This window comes from Athene noctua, chromosome 4, assembly GCF_965140245.1.
Source record: "Athene noctua chromosome 4, bAthNoc1.hap1.1, whole genome shotgun sequence".
Lineage (NCBI taxonomy): Eukaryota > Metazoa > Chordata > Aves > Strigiformes > Strigidae > Athene > Athene noctua.
In genome coordinates this window covers 31,731,649-31,753,283 of record NC_134040.1, presented here as the reverse complement: position 1 = coordinate 31,753,283, position 21,635 = coordinate 31,731,649, and the positions used below count along the sequence as shown (strand labels likewise).

Here is a 21,635-nt window from a genome sequence, read left to right as displayed (position 1 = left end):
ATTTCAATGATAAACAATACCTTCTTACCTGCTCATAAAGAACATTTAATCTATCTCTTTCTGCCGTCAATAACTTGACATTGGATTGAATTTCTATCATGTGTTTTTCAAATCTGTCTAACATGGACCGTAGCTCATCTCTTTCTCTGGTGATCAATCTAAGATCTTCACTCTGCAAAGTGATTAATAAAATTTACATTAAATATACTAATTAAAATATTTGGATAATTAATACAAAAATAAAGAACTCACATTATTAGTAATATAGGAAAAATACCTACATAATATATTTTAATTGCAAGAAAAAGCCTGACATTGGTGGTATAATTTAAACAATAAGATTTAACTGTAGAGAAGAAAAAGCAAAACATCTAACAATAAGATTTTAACCTTTTTCTGTTTATCATCTAGTTCTATTTACTTCAGACAAACTGACCAATAATATGTTACATAAAATGTGAAAAGGAAAATAAAAACCCAAGTTCACTGGAGTTTCTGTTAGTATTTTATGTTAAGAATATAATTTAAAAAACTAATACAGTCCTTTACTGCTACTGTATTTGAAAATATATTTGATAGCTCCTTAAATGATTCTGCAGTACTTTCATTACTTTTTCAGCTTGTCTTGACAGCAGGAACTTTACCTTCTCTGGAGTCCTACAGCATGGGCTAGGCCTTCGTTTTATCATTTTCTGAAGATATTCTAATTCTCGCTTATAATAATCTCTGTCGTCTTCCAAAGTCTTTACAAATGCATCTAGGCGAGATGGAGATTTGTCTCCGAGGGCTATACCATATTCTAATCTCATTCTTTCTATTTCTAGGACAAGTTCTCGTTCTGCAGAAGAAATAAAAACAACTTTACAGCAACCTCATAAATTTCCACAAAGACATCATTTGCATTTGGAATGGGCTAACTCCCAGCAATGATCTGGGCAGCAAATCTGCTGGAGGAAGGAGTCCTGGTTGACAGTAGGCTAAACATGAGTGAGTAGCATGCTTTGGAACCAACAGAGGGCTAACAGCATACTGGGCTTTATCAGCAGAGACACAGACTGAGGGATGTGATTATTTCCTTTTACTTAGCACTCATTAGACCACATTTACAATACCGTGTTCAGTTTTGTTCCCCCAAGTACAAGAAAGATGTTGATAAATTTGAGTGAGTACAGGGGAGGCCCACCAGGCCGGTCAGGGAGCAGAATACTTGCCCTGTGGGGAATGGCTGAGGGAACTGGGCTTGTTCAGCCTGCGGAAGAGCTGGGACCCAAGAGCAGACTTACAATACTAAGAGGGGGTTATAGGTAACATGGAGACAGTTTCTTCATGGAGCTGCACAGGTAGGTAAACAAGGAACAACGGTGATTAATTGCTACAGGCAATTACAAGCAATACAGGGGAAAATTCTTTGAGGATAAACAAACATTGGAACGGGTTGCTTAGATGTTTTGGAATCTCTATCTCTGGAGGTTTTCAAGATCCAGCTGGATAAAGCTCTCAAGAAACACTGCCTGAATTCACTCAGAGAATAAAACAGTTTTGGACAAAAGAAATTATTTTGTATGAAACTGCAACAGTAGTACTATTAGGATATCCTGTGGGATCCCAGTAAAAAGGTCAACTTTCAGTTCTCACATACAGAATGAAAACGTTTCCGTGACAAAAGTTTTCACTTCAGTTCTGACTGAAGACCTACAGTCTTCTTTTAATTTACATATACCAAGTCTTTTTAGTATTATTAACTGTATCTTAACTAGGTAATGTTTTCTATTTCAAAAATTATAGGAAGATAATTTACAGGAATCTACATTTGATGATTTACCTTTAATTTCTAAGTTCTCTGTTTTTTCTGTCAGCCTTTGTTTCTCTTGTTCAAGCTGGTTTAACAACAGTTCAAGATTCTCTTTATCATCAGCTTTTCCAAAGAGTTCTTCACGCAGTCTCTCTTTCTCCCTATGACATGAGCACAACTCCTAAAGTAACAAATATTATTGCAAAAATTAGAAGTTCCAATAGCGTCATTTGGAAAAAAATATTTAACATTGTTAAACTTTTAATATTCAACACTGTTTACTTCTGTTTAACTTGGATGTTTTATGCTTTAACATTCGTTAAAAGCTATCATTGCTTTATATGACTTTTTATTACATCAAAGTAAACATTACTTTTGACATGGTTTGCAATCAGTAACAAAAGCAAGATTAAGCCTTGTTTAATTCAAGAAACAAATCAGAAGGATAGTGGGATACAAACATGGAAAAAAGTGATAACTAAAACAAGAAATAATTTTTAATGGCATTTAGTAACACTGTTGGTGTTAAAGTACATCACAATACAGCATCTCAGTCAACCCAACCCTGCTGATAATCAAATGCTATTTGGCATGTCTTTCCTATAATCTGGTGATGTGAAAATGAAATATTTTTGTATTTTCAAGTTCACTAGAAATACTAAAACAAAACACTGTACTCAACTAATACACAACTAGCTATATGCTGGAAAGAGTTTGGTCTTCAAGGAGTTGATAATACTGATATTTTTCATCTGGGCTACCATGCTTTGTTTCTGAGTGAGCCAAGTATTGCATAATTATCCACATGCTGATTAAGAGACAAAGTAGTTTCTAAGCTACTAGAAAATCCTCCAGGATGTCATAACTCGTTTGTGGTAAAAATGATTACATCATAGAAATTACAGCTTCAGATAGCAGAAATAAGGAAAGGTACAAGCACATAGTCAACCATACTGTCTACAGTGGGTTCTTTCAGTTTATTTTTGTAACAATATGATGTAGCTTCTTTAGCTATTTCATTTATTAATTAGTAATTTATTACAACAGAGTTTTGGGTTACTATAAAATTTCTCTTGTTAATTTTTATAATAAATGAAAGAATCATGTGGACGACAGTATGATAAATATGCTACAAACAAGAAATGGAAGTATTTTTACTTACTGATTTAAGCCTTGTTACTGTTTCTTCAAGATTCTGTATTTCACTGTGTTTTCTTTCAATTTCTTTCTATCAATGAAAATTAACCTATATGTTAAATGTTACACATTCAAAATGACAATTGCTTTGTTACAAAAAAATTAAGGAATGTATGAAATAAAGTATAATTAGTTCCTTGTAATCTCATAAATTTTAAGCAGCAAAGCTCCTATGAACTGAAAGCACATGAAATTTGTGGTATACACATCCATGCTCTTTTGGAGTGCAATAATTAAATAAATCATTGCATGACTCCTCATAGGAAAAAAACCTCCAAACACAGGCATCACTGTTGCAAATATCTATTACCTATCAATAGTTTTAAGTATCTCAGAATTTTATTTCATACTAAGCTAACAGAGGAAGGAAGACAGATTTCTTCTTAACTAAACTCATCTCACCTAACACAGTGAAGAAACAAAGTCGCTGTGATTAATCACATTTTAGTGCGAAATTCTGTATTAAATAAACTGGAAAAAATATTCTTTTAATCTTCATTTATGAGCCAATAGGTAATTTGTTGCAATTAAAAGATATAAAGCCACCTAAGAGCTGAGCAGATCCTTCACACTGTAACATATTAGTGATTACCTTTGCTTCTCCTATTTCCTTATCTGCAGTCTCAAGAACAATTTCCTTGTGTCTTTCCAACTGCTGTGCCAAGTGGTCTATTTCATTCAGTTCTTGACACAGTTCTTCATTCTTATTGCTTAAATGCACTACTTCACTAGTCACATTTTGTTTAGTGTCCAAGAGGTCTTGAATGTGATTTTCAAGTTCTTTGTTTGTTTGCTGAAGATATTCAACCTGAAAGATATTTTTCATTAAAACATTAACAAGTATTGTTAAACTCGGTAGCAAACATTTCTCCCAATCTTCTGAAATACAGTATCTCTATATCCATAGTAAAAAAGGAACATCCTGTTAAAAATGGCAAGCATTTCTATTTTTAGAACTTAATGTTTATCAACATGAAAAAATATTATTTTACAAAGGTGCACGGTGAAGGAATTCATTACTATGCTGTTCTTTATCTAGTCTCCAAAACCTGAGGTTTATTCTAAAAGCAAAGTACTGAAAAGCAGAGAACTGTATAGAAACCTGTCTTGGACATCAGTTCAGTAGACCCAGTGTACTCAGAGCTTCCCTAAATTTCACAAGATGTGAGGGCACATTCTTCTTTCCAGCTTTGTAGTATATTTGGTAGGCTTTGGAGGTCACACTGTTACTCCTTCATGAAAGTGAGGTTTTAGGAATCTGATCTGTGAAGCTTATCTCAGTACCTTAAACACATCCTCAGAAATCCTGCTCTACGGACATTGTTGTTCCCAGTACACCTTTCCCTGAGAGTAAAGGGAAGAGAGGCAGGGATGGAGAGTAGGAATTAAAAATAACACAAAAGTTACACTAGCCAGGAAAACAGGAGCCTGGAGTATCTTGAAAGATTCAAGATAACAGAGGTGCTCCACTTCCATCTCCATGCAACTTTCCTTAAAACTCCAGAAAGAAGTATTACTGTAAACACCCAAGAAAGTCTGAGCCCTGTCATAGTCATGAATACTACTACATAGACATATCCATCCATTTATTGTCAGATAATAAAAGTTGTATATTGGCACTGAGCCTAAGCAAATAGTTTTGATGGCCCAAAACCAGCTTTAGGCAGCTCTGGGCTCACTCTTTGTACTATCAGTTTGTTCAGTGTGACTTACTAATTTGGGATCACTGAACACAGCTGTACTGCTTCCAAGTCATAGCTTATTTTGTATTTTTGCAGCACTGAACCTAAGCTAATAAACTCTGCAATGTGGCTCTTATGCCACTGTATATCGTGCACCATCAGTATACAAAACATGTAACTCAGCTGGAAAAACAGAGAATTGATGGTATAAATCCAGAGATGGGCTTTACTTTGATCTGTACTCCAGTCTGTCTTCTAATATTTTTTTCAAATCCTCATTCTGAGACCAGTATTGAATATATGCTAATATGCACAGTAAACACAAACATCCTTCCCCTAAGCTTATCCTTTCCTTCAAAGTCTGTGTTGAAATAAAGGTGGGCACCATTTGAATTCAGTTGGGAAGATACTCCCCACTACCTGATGAGATTATCTGCAGGACTACTCCCTCCTTATCATAAGTACATATACTATTGTTAGTTCCTAAAACATAAATGGTATGTATGAAAATAAAATCTAAACAAAAGAAAATAAGTATTTTCAAACTTGGTGAAAACAGTATATCATACAGAATTTTTCTGAATACTCTCTGATTAATATTGCTATGTACAGATCTAAGTTCATAGAATTCTTTAACAAAACCATTCTAATAGACATTTTAAGACAAGAAATTAAATTTCCTTAGACAAGAAACACTGCCTACCTAAGAAGCAAAGCAAGTTAAATTGATTGATATTATATCTAACAGTTATTTTTTTAAAGAGCTGGAAGCTCTGTGGGTTTTTTTAGATTGCTGGAATTTTTAGTTTTGACTAAACAACAGTAATAAATCCATTACCTGCAAATTCAAATGGGTGATAAGCTTCTCATTACTTTTGCTTCTTGATTCCAGAGAGATAACCTCATGAGAACGCCCACCATCCAATGCTAGCACTAAGCGCTCTATTTCTTTGTCTCTCAGCTCAACCTTTGAGGGGGAAAAAAAAAAAGTTCCTTGATATCTTTTATCCCATTTAATAAAATTTCTGTTCAAATAAACACCTATATAACATTCAGTAAAAAGATACGCACCTAATAATGCAATTTTCATCTTTAATATACTTTTTTTAAAATTCTGGAATTTATTTTTGAAAAAAGTTATTTGAAAGAAAAATAAATGAATCAAATAGAATTTGGGGGAAAAAAAAACTCTGAAACAATTCCTACTAGATTATTTTCTTGAAGAGAAACCAACAATTTTAAAGTGAAGTGAATAAATGTTGCAAATTAACCATCCAAGACTAGCACTTAAAATTAGGGAAAAAGCTTTTAAATCAGCTAATTCAGTGACTATTTCCATCACTGGAAAACAGGGAATGCTGGAGGAGGAAAACCAAGATGTGAATAAAAAAAGAGGATGGTGCCCACTAATCCCCAGATACTGAAAGATATAACAACATATGGACAATTGATGCAATTTCCTCACCTAAATATTATACATATCAATCCACTCTAATTAAAGTATTGTAAAATCTGTTGTTCATAAATTAACTTTCAAAAATTAAAAATTAAAAAAATACTAGTCCAAACAGTGAAAAATAATTATTCTGAGGTATCTGTAGATCAAATTACTATTTTGAACTAGTTAATGCTTCTGCACTAAAAAACTCTAGACATACACAAATTCTACTTACAATCATTAAATTTAGCTTATTTATCATAATTTTAATATCAAAAATATATCAGCAAAAGCAGCAGGCAAGTATTTCACCATTGCTGCTGTCTCCAAAAGCAGAGGAAATAGCTCAATGTAGGCAAGTTACAGTAATTATATTTCATAAGCCCTACAACGCTTTCTCAATGAGGTTAAAACACAAATTATAATCAAGGCTACTACAGCCAAATAATAATAAAATCTGTAAACATACTTGTTTGCTATAATTTTTCATTCCATGTTCAGATATCTCCAGTTTTTCCTGTAGCTCTGTTACTTCTGACTGAAGTTCATGAATTCTGAAATGTAGCAATGTAGTGTTTATATGGATTCAAGGAAGAATCATATGTACACAACAACTCATTATTAGTATTTTCTCTTTGCTCCTGAATGTAAATATTTCACAAAAAAATAGTTTCGAACATACAAAATGTTAATGCAGAACCCGTTGTAGTGGGCTGACCTTGGCTGGCTTCCAGACCCTCACCCAGCTGCTCTCACTCCCCCTGCTCAACAGGATGGGGGAGAAAATAAGATGAAAAACCTCATGGGTGAGGATAAAGACAGAGAGATCATTTACCTGTTACTGTCACGAGCAACACAGACTTGAATTCGGAAAGATTAATTTAATTTATCATCAATTAAAAATAGAGTAGGATAGTGAGAAACAAAGACAAACTAAAGCCACCTTCCTCCCACCCTCTGCTTTTTTCCAAACTCAACTTCACTGCTTCACTTCTGACTTTTATCTCCTTCCTCGACCAAGGGGTGCAGCAAGAATGGGGAATAGAAGCTGCAGTCAGTTCATAACGCTTTGTAACACTTTGATGATCCTTCCTCCTCACACTGTTCCCCTGTTCCAGCGTGGGGTCCCTCCCACGGTACATTCCTTCAAAAACTGCTCATCTCCATGCAGTACAGTTCTTCAGGAACAGGCCGCCCCAGCATGGGTCCCTCATAGCCACACCACAGCTCCTTGCCAGAAAACCTGCTGCTGGTTGGGCTCCTCTCCACAAGCTGCAGTTCCTGCCAACAGCCTGCTCCATGGGCTACAGCTTCCTTCAGGGCACTTGCTCCAGCACGAGGTCCTCCACGGGCTGCATGTGGATATTTGTTCCAACATGGTCCTCCCCAGGCTGCAGTGTGGCTATCTGCTCTGATGTGGTGCTCCCCACAGGCTGCACAGACAACCTGCCTCACTACGGTCTCATTCACAGGCTGCAGGGCAATCTGTACTCCGGTGCATGAAGCACCTCCTCCATCTTCACTAACCTTGGTGACTGCAGAGTTGTTTGTCTCATATTTTTCTTATTCCTCCCTCTCACTGCTGCTGCACAGCACTGTTTTTCACCCTTTCTTAAATACATTTTCACAGGGAAACCACCAGCGTGGCTGATAGGCTCAGCTGTGACCCCTGGTGGGTCTGTTTTGAAGCCAGGTGGAACTGGTTGTGTCTCTTCTCAGAGGCCACCCTTGCAGTCCCCACCCTTGCTGCCAACCACCTTGCCATGTAAACTTTCTACAGATCTATTCTAAATAAGAAAAAAGAATTTATGTGAACCTTTCATAATACAGATTCCCAAGCCAAAAATAGTATTACAAAAATCAAGAATACTTTAGTCTTCCAGAATTAATAGGAAAAATCAGTTTACTACTACGCAAAACATTACAGCTAGCTTTTTTCCAGAATACCCAATCTAAAACTAGGTATAACAGTAAAACCATTATAGAAATCCCAAGAGAAATCCTTTAAGGAAATAAGCAGCTTATAATATCCATTGCAACCGTCACAGGCAGCACCGTCAACCACTAAGCAAAATCCTATCTAAGAACTACTGCTCTTAAAACATCATGAAATAGCATCTTGTTTGAGGCAAATTTGAAAGGCAGAAAGAGAATGGGAGTTGGAAAATCACTGCAGATATTTAACACCTATACTTCAAAATTTATAAGTTCTTTAGATTACCGATTATCAGCCACCTGAAGAAGGTCTGCAATATAAGGGTCCTCTGGCTGAGGAACTGGATAGGCACTAACACCTGATGGGGGGACGGGCTGGTCTATCTGCATGCGTTGACGTCTGAAGGGAATGCTTCTTTTTCGGCCACCTGAAAGACCAAACCAAAAGGCCTATTACTTAAAGAAAGGGAGTCATCTTCTTTAATACAAAATTAATTTTTCTATTTATTCCACTGCTGCTGAACTGGCATGTTTCACCATTTTAATCTTACCGTAATAAGTTTTTAAAATTTGTATATTCTAGACAATTCCATTCTTTCAGGTTGGTATCAGCTTTGTCAAAGTTCAGTTTTATAATATGTAAATATGCAAAATTCAGTATAAGTAATTTTCCCTGATGTTTCAGACCCTAAATATTCTACAGTTCAAACTTGTTGAATCTGTTAGTGATTTACCTTACTAAAAAGCTAAATTAAAACATCACAAAAGACATTTTGTTTTCACATTTAAGAACTATTTTATGACTGAACTAACCTCTGCATTGTTTAGTAATGGGTTTTTTCCTTCTATCCTACTGTCATTTTAGTGAATATCATAAGCATATCAAGCAAAACAGGTTATTTGCTTGGATGGTAACATTATATTAAAACCAAAGCAAAACACAGTACTATTTCCAGAAGGAACAATTGCTCTTCATCACAATATTATATAAGAACATATAATACTTGATGCTGTCATATAGAAAAATCCCAGAATCCTGGTGACCATGGAGCAAGTATGCAGAAAGACAGACAAAAGCATAACATGGCATCTTTGAAGCAAAGGGCATGAAATGCAGAGAGGTGTGGAAAAATAGAGAGGAATTTTAATTTCACCTAACTACCTATTCATTGCACTCTGATGCCAAAACCACATAGGTAATTCAATGATTTGGAAAGAAAAAACAGTTTCAAAATTTCACAAAATACTTCTCAGTATTTTCCTTAGCTTGAAAAAAAAAAAAAAAAGAAGAAAAAGGAAACCCTAGAGAAAGAAATTAACCTGAAAGTAATGTCCAGAACATTGTAAATTATCAAAAGACCTGTTAAATACTGTAAGCTTTCAGAGGGCTGGAATATTTGCTTGCAGACATATTTTGCATCTTGCTGTTTTTAGATCTTGGTTACAAAATTCTGAATTGGTCACTTGCGCATCATCAATTAGCTGCCAAAAAGATTCAAGTGTCAAACAACATGCCTCTGACTAAATTAGGTGCAGCATTAAAAAAACAAAAATAGCTGCTGATTAACAGTGCTTTCCAGTCACATTTTAACTTAATACTCTTCTACTGAATATAAGCTTGTATGTAGTTTTGTCTCTAATCCAGGTGATGTGATGACATTTCTTCCATATAGAAAAAAAGTGAATTCAGAGCCAAAACTTTCAAAAGGTAATGGTATTCTATTGGATAGTTATGTTACTGTAGTAACATCTCTTACTAGATGAAAAAAAAGCTTATGTTCTGAAGAGCCGAAAAAACCTCAGAGAAAAGTCTGTATAAATCATCTGTGATTATTTATACTCACCAGGTGTTTGCACCACCGCTTGCAGATTCTTCTCTTGAAGCTGCTGAATTTTTTCAGTTTTGGCTTTGTTCTCTTTTTCCAGCATTTTAATTTTGTGTACATATTGATTATTCAGAAATTTCAAGTCAGCTGTTTCACGCTCAACCCTCCTTAAGGAGGCTTTCAAATCTTCAAGGGAGAGAAAAAGCAGAATTATCTTTCTTATTCATTATTATTTTTCCTAGTAACACCAAAATACGCATAAAGAGAATCCTATATTCTTTTTCTATAACATGAAATTTTCAAATACACATACATATGTGCATATATATATATACACAAAGCCACACCAAAATATATTTATACGTTACAAATAAAACCCCTTTGTAAAATAAAGGCATATTTAATAACAGTATTTAATTTTAAATTAAAAAGTAGCATTTCAAGGTATGAAAGTTTATGTTAAAAAGTTCTAACATTTTCATGTTTGATTGAAACAGTTATTTGTAGGACCTCAGAAGATTTTTAACTACAAAACAACTGTCTATGCATGACCCTTAATTCATTAAAGGCACCACAGTCAATGACCACTCACACTCATAAGTACAGAAAAATGGATCTGCAGATCAATGATTTGGCTGCAATTTTATTTTGGCGTGGAAGGATTTAAAAAAAGTATCATGACTCTTGTATTACCTTTAACGTGACGATCAGATTGCTCTTTCAATTTTAATATTTCTAAATGCAGTTCATTATTTTCCCTGGTAAGTTTACCATTTTCTGTTTTATAAGGTTCCAAAATAGCATCATAATTGCTGCATTCTTTTTCAGATTTTTCAGCAGATAACTTTGCACTGCGCAAGCTCTCAGTTGTATGAACTAGGTCACTAGAATAAAGGAGCATCAGACATGTTAGAAATGTTATAGCCTTTACAGTGTAGATGCAAATATTTATTGTGACCTGAGAAACAAAACCCTTTCTCTGAGATCACGTTAACTGTAGAACAAATGGGTTCAAAGAAAGGCAAAGAGAACATTCATGTAAAAAAACCTGAAAGACAGGATTCATTCACTCTTTAAAAAAGTAAACAGGAAAGAACAGGAAAAATATAAAAAATAAAGACATTTAGAAAGCATATCAGGAGTTTACACCTGATAATTCAATAAACCCTCTTTTCTACATAAAGTGAGATATTCAAAATTGGCAAGATGATTTTTCCTCAAAGCACTACGTAAATTGTAGGACTACGTACACAGAAGAAACTTGAGGTAAAGAATTAAAAAGGCCAGAAGGTTACTAGTATTTACATAGAGATCAGAAGCTCCATAAGAGAGACTAGTGGTAAGTAGCTATAAACATTTTTGTGAAAATAAGATCAAAGTCAGTGAATGAGAGATTAAACCTATATGTTAGGCATCAGAATAAGACAATGTTGAAGGCAGATTACTTCACATCTGCCTATCTATGGTTCTTCCATCTGCATTAGATGCTAGAGAGCAACAGAACCAGAATACCTCCATTTGCACGTTTAGCCAAATATAGCTGGCTTACTGTGGAAATTTCTATATTCGTAATCACATCAAAGCCATGAAATGGCAGATACATTAATAAGGTCACCTGAAAATTTGTTTTTCTTCTGTTCCACGACCTGTAAAAACTGCAGGGATAGCAAATTTAAACTTCTCCAAATGAGATCATAAAAAAAATGGAGCTGTGAATGTTTTACTTTAAATCACAGTACAGACAACAGGGATTACTTTTTATACAGTCAGTTATAAGAGTGTGTCCTTTAAGCGCATATCAGTAGTGACTGTTCTTGGCTCTCTTATGAGGTTAGAAAAGTTGAATTTTCCTAGACCATAGATCTCCAGAAATAATTCTACTGAATTAAATTAAATCTTAAGATGTTCACAGCACTTAATCAAACTCATTTGACTTCATCATACACAGGAAGTGAATGTAAGCTCTAAAATAACATTGCTTGAAAATAATCTTTAGACTAAGCATTCCCCTTATATGTCAACAGTCAAACAATACCTACTATATGATTTTAATTAATCTCCTACTTAATACCTAAAAAGCTTTTCCACCAAAGGTAAACTCTCCACTGCCAATGGTTGCCGATAGCCCAACTGATCTAGACGTTTCCTGAGATTAATGAACCTTCGCTCTGCAGTTGTAGTCATTGTAAACACACTTCCAAAGCAGCTTTTGTCACAGTCAGGAAAAATAGGACACCTGCAAAAGATTGTCTGTTACAGCATTTGTCCTTTAAAGAAGGAATAATACAGGAAAAAGTAATGGAAAAAACATTTTTTTGTGTAGGAAATACAGTGCATAAGCATGTCCTTAAAATTTAAATAACCAAAAGAGAATCACAGAGCAACTAAAAAGTTCAAACATATTTACATGTTTCTTTAAAAAGAATTATTGCCTTGGCAATTAGTTTTCTCTTTCCTAACATCTTAGTGTACAAACATAAATTTTTCTTTCCAGTATGTAAGAACTGAACTCTGAAAAGGTCTTTATCCGGGAAGACTAAGTAGTAGATTCTGATCCTTTTTAATCATGGTCATCATGGTATCTTCCACAATGCAAATTGACAGATTATTCTCAAAAAAAACATATACTTTTTTCTTTTATATATCTTACTCTCAAAGTTTACAAGGCAGTACTTAACATAACTTATGCCAGCCATTTGTTGCATGAAATGTCTAAAACTTTAAAGAATTATTAACTTTGAACATCTTTTTTTCTATGAGGGAAAACAGGAAAGAAAAAAACCACCAGTGTACTATAATCCTACCTGCATCGTTTTCTGGAAAATAAAGTTCAAGGATCAGAGAGGGGTTTTTTTCTTTTGACTGATCAGTTACCTTTTTATTACTAACCTGATCTAAAAGTGGCTGGATCAGCACTACTCTATCTGCATCCAGATGGGAATTTTGGTTTTGTGGTGTACTTCTGAAGGAGGAAGAATTTTTACATCATTATGTTCTTTTGGATTTAGAGATAGAATGAGGAGAGAAATGGAATACTAAAGTTGATGTTCCTCAATGAAAACATCTCTTCAATAGTCAGAAATATTTTTGAAAAATAGTTCTTTTCATAAAACATTTTCCCTCTCATTTCTTCGGGAGTTTCAGTATGCACCTACTGGCTGCAAAGACCTCAGCAGCCAAACTATGAATCCAATGAAGCATTCTTTGCATCTCACATAAAGGGGATAGAATACAGATGTCGTTTAAACCATGCTATTTCACAATTCCCCAGATTTTAAAAAGATATTAAATAAATACATGAAGGTATTTGAAAAAAAGCTATTTATGAATAATAAAATGAGAAAACATGCAAGTTTCTCTCATGTGTGAGGCTGGAAAGTTAGATTTCATCTCATTGTATCAAAACACTACAAATAAGTCTAGCAACAGGACTGTGGTTGCCAGCTACTGGATGAGAGAAAATCACCAGACTTCTGAGCACAGCATCTGTTCCAGGTACTGCCAAAATATTTGTTTGAAGAGGTTCAGGATGTTGAGATATTAACTAAGCAATGGCATGGAGAACTATCCCTTATATATTGTACTGGGATGGTTAAGTTACCACTAAATGGTAACCATCAATGTACTAAGCAGAAGTCAATGTACTAAAGTCAGCGTACAAAATGCGCTTCATTCTCCTTTGGCAGCCAAAGATGAAAGCTAAAAGTGATGAGACCTTGGCATTTCTGCATTAATGTCAAGGATTCTGTGTTGAATTCAGGAAAACAGTGATTTTTACTGTGTCTAGATTTAGTCTCAGGAATACGTGGGCACAAATGATACAGCCAGGAACAGTCTGAGGAGTATCAAGAAGGACTACAGAGCCCTGGGAGTGGTGGTAAGGGACCCTGGAACACAGGTAGTTTTTTCATCACTCCTCCCAGTCAAAGGGAAGGGGTCTGAAAGGACCAGTTGAATCTTGCAAATCAACAATTGGTTACTGGACCTGTGCCACAGCCAGGGATTTGGCTACTTAGATCATGGGGGTCATTTTGAGAAACCTGGTCTACTGGGGGCTGATGGGCCACATCTGCCAGAGAAAGGGAGGAGCATCTTTGGTCACTGGCTTGCCCAGCTGATGAAGAGGGCTTTAAACTAAAGTTGCTAGGGGAGAGGAACCCCAATCCATCCCACTCCTACCAGCTTGATGCCAGTGCCAGCAACAGATGCCCAGAGAGCCTGGAGAGGGGTCACAGGTCAGCAGGAGAGCACCCAAAGAGCAGCACAAAAGTATTCCAGCCACTAAGTCAGCTTCACTGGGGGCTCAACTTAAATGCCTCTGTGCAAATGCACGCAGCATGGGGAATAAACGAGAGGAGCTGCAGACGTGCACATGTCTGCAGGGCTCCGATATTCTTGGCATCAGAGATGTGGTGGAATGGCTCCTATGGCTGGAGTGTTGGAATGGAAGGATACAGGCCCTTCAGGAAGGACAGGCAGGGGAGATGAGGGGAGGGGGGTTGACATCTGTGTCAGTGACCAGCTGGAGTGCATGGAGCTCTGCCTGGGGATGGATGAGGAGCCAACCAGGAGCTTAGGGGTCAGGATTAAAGGGAGGGCAGGGACAGGTGACATTACAGTGGGGGTCTGCTACAGGCCATCCGACCAGGATGAGGTCCTCTGTAGACAGATAGGAGCAGCCTCACGTTCACAAGCCCTGGTCATCATGGGGAACTTCAACCACACTGATAAGAGGGAAAACAACACAGTGAGTGTTTGAATGTGTTCCTGGAATGCATTGATGATAACTTCCTTCTCCAAGTGACAGGGAAGCCAACGAGGAGAGGTGCTATGCTGGACCTTGGTCTCACCAACAGGGAGGGGCTGGTGGGGAATTTGAAGCTCAAGGGCAGCCTTGGCTGCAGTGACCACAAAATGATGGAGTTCAAGATCCTTAAGGCAGCCAAGGAGGACGCACAGCAAACTCGCTACCCTGGACTTCAGGAGAGTAGACGTTGGCCTCTTCAGGGATCTGCTTGGCAGGGTAGCACGGGATAAAGCCCTGGAGGCAAGAGAGGCTCAAGAAAGCTGGTTAATATTCAAGGATCACCTCCTCCAAGCTCAGGAGCGATGCATCCCAACAAAGTCCGAGACACGGAAGGTACAGGTGGGGACTGGGAGAAGGAAGAACCGCCCACTGTAGAAGATCAGGTTTGAGACCCTCAAAGAACCTGAAGCTGTACAAGTCCATGGGACCTGATGAGAAAGATGCATACACCAGTCCTGAGGGATTGGCAGATGAAGTGGCTAAGTCACTGTCTATGATAGTTGAGAAGTCGTGGCAGTCTGGTGAAGTTCCCGCTGACGGGAAAAGGGGAAACATAACACCCATTTATAAAAAGGAAAAAAAAAAGGGGAACTACATGTTAGTCAGTCTCACCTCTGTGCCCAACAAGATCATGGAGCAGATCCTCCTGGAAACTATTCTAGGGGACATGGAAAATAAGGAGATGATTGGTGACAGCCAGCATGACTTCACTAAGGGCAAATTGTGCCTGACAAATCTGGTGACCTTCTTCAATGGGGTTAGAGCATTGGTGGATAAGACTTGAAGAGCAACTGACATCATCTACCTGGACCTGTGCAAAGCATTTGACACTATCCTAAATAACATCCTTGTCTCTAAATTGGAGAGACATGGATTGGATGGATGGACCACTGAGGGGATAAGGAAATGTCTGGGTGGTTGCACAAAAAGAGCTGCAGTCAATGATTCAGTGCCTGAGTGGGGAGCAATGACGAGTGGCGTTCTTCAGGGGTTGGTGTTGGGACCAGCGCTGTTTAACATCTTTGTTGGTGAAATGGACAGTGGGATTGAGTGCATCCTCAGCAAGTTTGTCAACAACACCAAGCTGTGTGGTGCGGTCAACACACTGGAAAGAAGGGATTGTCATCTAGAGGGACCTGGTCAAGCTGGAGATGTGGGCCTGTGCAAACCTCATGAAGTTCCACAAGGCCAAATGCAAGGTCCTGCCCATGGGTCAGGACAATCCCAAGCACAAGCACAGGCTGGGTGATGAGTGGATTGAGAGCAGCCCTGCAGAGAAGGACTTGGGGGTATAAGTGGATGGAAAACTGCCAGCAATGTGCACTCGCAGCCCAGAAAGCCAACTGTTTCCTGGGCTGCATCAGGAGAAGTGTGGTCAGCAGGTCAAGGGAGGTGATTCTCCCCCTCTACTCTGCTCTTGTGAGACCCCACCTGCAGCACTGTGTCCAGCTCCGGGGTCCCCAACATAAGAAGAACATGGAGCTGCTTGAGCGAGTCCAGAGGAGGCCATGAAGATGATCAGGGGGCTGGAGCACCTCCCCTATGAGGACAGGCTGAGAGAGTTGGGGTTGTTCAGCCTGGAGAAGAGAAGGCTCCAGGGGACCTTATAGTGGCCTTCCAGTACTTAAAGGGGGCTACAGGAGAGATGGGGAGGGACTCTTGACCAGGGAGTGTAGTGATAGGATGAGAGGGAGCGGTTTTAAACAGAAAGAGGGTAGATTTAGATTAGATATAAGCCAGTGAGACACTGGAACGGGTTTCCCAGAGAAGTTGTGGCTGCCCCCTCCCTGGCAGTGTTCAAAGCCAGGCTGGAAGGGGCTTTGAGCAACCTGGTCTAGTGGAAGGTGTCCCTGCTCATGGCAGGGAGGGGTGGAACTAGATGATGTTTAAGGTGATTCTATGATTTAATACATCTTGTAATACTACAGAAGTAAGCTGACAACTCTTGAGCCCATCTTCTCCTTAACAAGATCCAGATCAGTTAAAAAGATTAAATTAGTTTAAAAATCATTCATCAAACTCAATAGTTTGTGTTATGTAAAGACAAAGAATTTTTGTACTAATCACATTGAGAAAGTTTTACAGAAGAACAAAACTGTGTCACAGCTTGTAAAGGACTAAAGTTTTTCTACAATAACTGTGGAGAAAATAAATGGACAGATGATATCACTCCAGTAACTGTGGCTATGTAGATAGAGGATCTTGCTAAATCATTGCGATGGACATTTAAGTGAGGTGTAGTTACTTAAACATACATTAATATTGAGAGGTACCAACAGCCTTCTGGTTGAATCACTCTCCTTCCTAAAGGCTAGGAATTTTTAATTCAAGACATTATTGCCACCAGAATCAAAGAAGAAAGGGTATTATCTTATATTCTCTAAAGCCACATCTGATCCAAAATTAGTCCAGGAAACAAGTAGCTGGAGTATAGGTCCAAGAGATGTCCAGGAATGAAAGTAAGAAGAATTAAGGGTCATTATTTCAGAGAACTTAGTCTTCAAAGACCATACTCATTGTTGAAAACAAATTATGTGTCAGTAATTCCAGACCTCTGTCATTACAAACAACTACAGCATAAATCTCATATCCTAAACTTAAAGTCTATCACTACTCTTACCAAGACAACAAAAAGTAGTTAACTTTTACTTACTTTTTCAATTAACTTCTCCATCAGGAAAATTTGGTTTTCTGGAAATATAAAATGAATATATGAACTGCTGTACTGATTCAGTTGAATCCAAGATCAGTCAGACCCAATACCCCATGTCTCTGAGTTGCCACAGCAAGAGCATAAAAATATAAAAAACATGAGTCAAATCTTACTCCTATGCACCATATCTTTCTATAAGCCTATAGTGCAGGGACTTGATGGGCCTAACGTTGAACTTAAATCATTGTAATAGTACCTGATAGACCTTTCTTAGACATATCTAATTGTTTTCTTGAATCTTTTGCACTGTTACATTGCTATAGCCTGTGGCAATGAATTCCTGATTTTAACTGTATGTTTGGGAAAGTATATAATAAATTCATGGGTATGTGTGTACGCCCCCCCATTTCTTTTTTACTGTAAGACATACTAAACAATAATTCCTTATTCATGCTTTCAGTCATTCATGATGGCATCTTTAGCAAATCCGTTTTCCAAACTTTTCTAGCAGCTTGTACAGCTTGCTCCCTTTCCATGTTTTTTCTGAGATTGAGATCACTCTGAACAATTCTTTGAGGCAGCCTTCACTATTCATGATTCCTAACTTATCATTTGCCTTTCTGATTGCTCAAAGCATCAACTAGATGCATTCACAGTGACACTAATATCTCTTTTTCCAAGTGATACCTGCCACTTTAGAGCCCATGATGTGTATTACTTTGCCTGTATCAACATTGTTCCTTAACTCCCACTTTATTACTTGGGCCAGTGATACTCTTCTTCAACCCTTGGACTTGCTCTTAACAGATCCCTATGATGAGCAAATTTCATCCCTCGCTGTTAACCCGTTCTTTCAGATCACTGATCAGTGTTAAACAACAGAAAATCTTCTGCACATTCACCATAAGGTAGTACTTTCTACCCTTTCTTTTAACCACTTAAGCGAGCTACCAAATGACCTTTCCTCCATTTCTGAAAGAGACCAATTTCTTAAAAGCCTTTGGTAAAGAACCTTTTCAAAAGCTTCTTGGGAATCCAAGTTTTCTACATAATTCCTACCCAGTCAACTCAATCCAGAATATAATTTTCTTTAAAGAGACTTAATAAACTTGTGAATCATGACTCAGTTGTGATAAAAGGTATGTTGAATTTACTAGATTTTTCTGTAAATTTGCGAAGTAATGGAAAGCACTCTTCACACATTTGGCGTTTCCCATGTGATAAATAGTTCCTATCATTCATTATCTAAATATTTCACATAATTTAGTTCCACTAGGAAGAAAATATAACTTCCATTTTAGATGAAACAGAAAATCAGATAAGCAAGCAAGAAGGGAAAATTAAATGGTACTTTTCAGGTATTTCCAGACAAGGATTTATCTAAATGTCTAAATAAGCGCATCTTTCAGTTACTCACAGAAGAGATATTCACAGCCAATAGCCTCATTTTTGGTTTCCCCTTTGTTCACAAATGTTGTGGTTTAAACCCAGCAGGCAGCCAAGCACCACACAGCTGCTCACTCATCCTCCCCAGCCTGGGGAATGGAGGAAAGACTTGGAGGGCTAAAGGTAAGGAGACTTGTAGGATGACATTAAAAAAAAAAAAAAAATTTAATAATTGCAATAAAATAATAATAACAGAAAATACGAGTAATGCACAATGCAATTGCTCACCACCCCCTGACCAATGCCCATCCCATTCCTGGCTAGCAGTCCCAGAGAAGCAAAGATCCCAAAACTGTAATCCTGGAAGCGAGAGCTCCTGGTTCCCAGCTGATCGTCATCTATATCCTGAGCATGATGTTATATGATATAGAATGTTTCATTGTCCAGTTTGGCTCCATTGCTCTGGCTGTGCTCCTTCCCAGCTTCTTGTACACCTGCATACTAGTAGGACATGGTAAATTGAAAAGTCCTTGATTTCTTAGCACCAACTGAAAACATCAGTCTTATCAACGTTCTTCTCATACCAAATCCCATACTGAATCCAAAACACAGCACTATTCTAGCTACTAAGAAAAATTAGCTCTATCCCAGCAGAAACCAGAAAAACAAAGACTGCTAAAGAGAACAACTTTCATGTGCTTCATTTTGTGACATGCCTGGGTGGTTGTGAACAGTTCTTTTGGAAGTCCTAGATGTTTATGAAATAGTCATAGTTAGCACTATGAACTGGATAGTTCAATTATGGACTGTGACCATAGTTACCACTATGAAATAGTCATAGTTACCACTATGAACTGGATAGTTCAATTATGAACTGGAGTCTCCAGTCTCAGTTCTGAGAAATACCAAAATCCTTTATTCATTCATCAAAACTGATATGCTAAAGGCTTTTTTTTTTTGCACGTGTGTGAAATACGTTTACAAAAGATCTGTTCCTGTCCTGTAATTACTGGTCACATAGCTCGTTGTGCTAGAAAGAGCTAGTTTTGTTTTCACCCAGGTAAAAAATGCACCTAGTGCACCGACCATCTGACTACAGCAATGCTCTAATACATGCCTCTATACAGTCCATGGATGCTGAAGGCTGCGTTGTGAAATGCTGTTACTGCAACACCATTTTCAAGATACACTGACTGAACCTGCACTTGCTTTGGCAGTCTGTTTTCAAGTGGATTTGCTGGGAGTTCACTTTGACTCAGTATTCATACACCACATTTGCTAGGAAGTGTCAGCACCTTGCCAGTAGCAAGACAAATCTTGCTCTAGAAAAAGATACTTCTTCCTTAAACTGTCACCAAAACCTGTAAGTTTACATTATAGTACAAGAGAACCCTAGCGATTATGAGCCTGCTCATCACATTCATAGACCTTTCAGTAACCCCAACCTATAATTACCGAGGGACAGTCAGTCCATTTTTAAACTGGTTTATTTTTACTTTCTGCACCCTCCCTCCGGGTCGGTTTTACCAGACATACCGTTAAAAGTAAATTCTTGCCGGGCGAGGAACTAAGCAGTAGCCGATAAGTTTCCGTGAGGCTTCAGCAGAGATGCAGCTCCAGCGGGGAAGGGGGGCTGCAGCGCCCAGCGGGAACAAGAGACCAGAGCGTAGGCCAGACGCCAGGGGAGGCTGCTCAGGGGAACCTGCCGAGCCCGGGGGCTGAACAGACGGAAGCAGCCCAGCGCCACGCTGTCCTCAGGATTCTGCAACGGCCGCCGCGACCGCGGGAGCCCAGGTTAGCCGCTGAGCGCCGCCGCCCGCCTGCGGGCAGCCGCGGTCCCGCCGCCAGCACACTCGTCCTTCCTTCCCCTACGGGCACCCCCGCCCCAGCGGACACGAGCCCCGCCCGCGCCCCCAGCACTTCCCTGGGGCTGGCGCGCCCGCTCCGCGGCCCCCGCGCGGCCCCTGCGCCCGCACCGGCGGTTTGAAAATGGCGCGCGGAGCAGCGGCCGCTTCCGCCCCGTCGCCTCAGCAACGGGCACGCGCCCGCACCCGCGGCCGGCCCAGCCAACCGCCGCCCGCCCCGCGCGCCCGGCAGCCCTCGCGCCGAGGGGCGGGTGACGCACGCGGGTGACGCGGCGCGCTCGGCCTGGGCGCGGGAAGCGGCGCCGGGGGCCGCACCGGGCAGACTGACCCGCGGCCTGACGGCCGAGCTGCCTCCCCTGGAAGCTGCTGGCGGCGGCTTAGCTCCGGCTAGAGGGGAGCAGCAGAGGTTACCGCCGCTCGTGATCTTTTCCCACAGGGTCTTACTTGCATTTACGGCCTGTAGTGGTGCTGCCTGGTGCGTAGCTGCTGTGGCCAGACTTCAGGGAGTGCAGTGTCTGATGTGAGAGTGACAGGTACTCCTCCTTCATAAGCTGCCTGTACTCCTTTAAGGGAAGCTCTGATGAGTGTAACCCTTAACCTCCCCTTGGGGTTGTTTCAGCTACCTTTTGTCACATGCAAAGACACTGTAAGCAGGTTATACACAACTTGGATCAAGTATTTTATTAGTAAACAAAAGACAACTAGGAGTTAATGAGCTATAAGAAGCATTAGTATGCTCACCCAAATCCAGGTGCCTCAGTGGTGCAGTTGCCCTCTAGCAGGTTAGTTTTTCTGAGTTCTACAACATTCTCATTCCTAGTACTGTTTGGTTTTTATTCTTGCATCTCAAAAATTGAATCTTACCTTTGTCTGCACGTTTACCTTTATTGTACCTGTTTCTATGCTATGCACACCCCAGCTCTATCCAACAACTTTATAATTTCCTCAAACTACAGAAAAACTAGGTCCTGAATCACAGGCAGCTGAAGCTCCAGGTGGAAGATGGGATTACATGAGGCAGGAATATATGTCATGCTACATGACAGTTACTAAA

General features: G+C 39.0%; 1 protein-coding gene across 1 annotated transcript in view; it reads right to left on the bottom strand.

The window, feature by feature from the left end:
• The window catches only part of CEP135 (centrosomal protein 135), a 40,796-nt gene extending 21,573 nt beyond the window's left edge, over nucleotides 1-19,223 (bottom strand). The window contains exons 1-13 of the mRNA XM_074904846.1: nucleotides 18,748-19,223; nucleotides 17,331-17,368; nucleotides 11,942-12,106; nucleotides 10,564-10,754; nucleotides 9,889-10,056; nucleotides 8,331-8,472; nucleotides 6,579-6,663; nucleotides 5,510-5,638; nucleotides 3,582-3,797; nucleotides 2,955-3,020; nucleotides 1,823-1,973; nucleotides 640-838; nucleotides 29-170 (exon numbers count right to left, since the gene is read on the bottom strand). Coding sequence (XP_074760947.1) covers nucleotides 29-170; nucleotides 640-838; nucleotides 1,823-1,973; nucleotides 2,955-3,020; nucleotides 3,582-3,797; nucleotides 5,510-5,638; nucleotides 6,579-6,663; nucleotides 8,331-8,472; nucleotides 9,889-10,056; nucleotides 10,564-10,754; nucleotides 11,942-12,054 — 1,602 coding nt within the window. The 5' untranslated portion in view covers nucleotides 12,055-12,106; nucleotides 17,331-17,368; nucleotides 18,748-19,223. The remainder of the gene's footprint in view (nucleotides 1-28; nucleotides 171-639; nucleotides 839-1,822; nucleotides 1,974-2,954; nucleotides 3,021-3,581; nucleotides 3,798-5,509; nucleotides 5,639-6,578; nucleotides 6,664-8,330; nucleotides 8,473-9,888; nucleotides 10,057-10,563; nucleotides 10,755-11,941; nucleotides 12,107-17,330; nucleotides 17,369-18,747) is intronic.
• Between the last annotated feature and the right edge of the window lie 2,412 nt (nucleotides 19,224-21,635).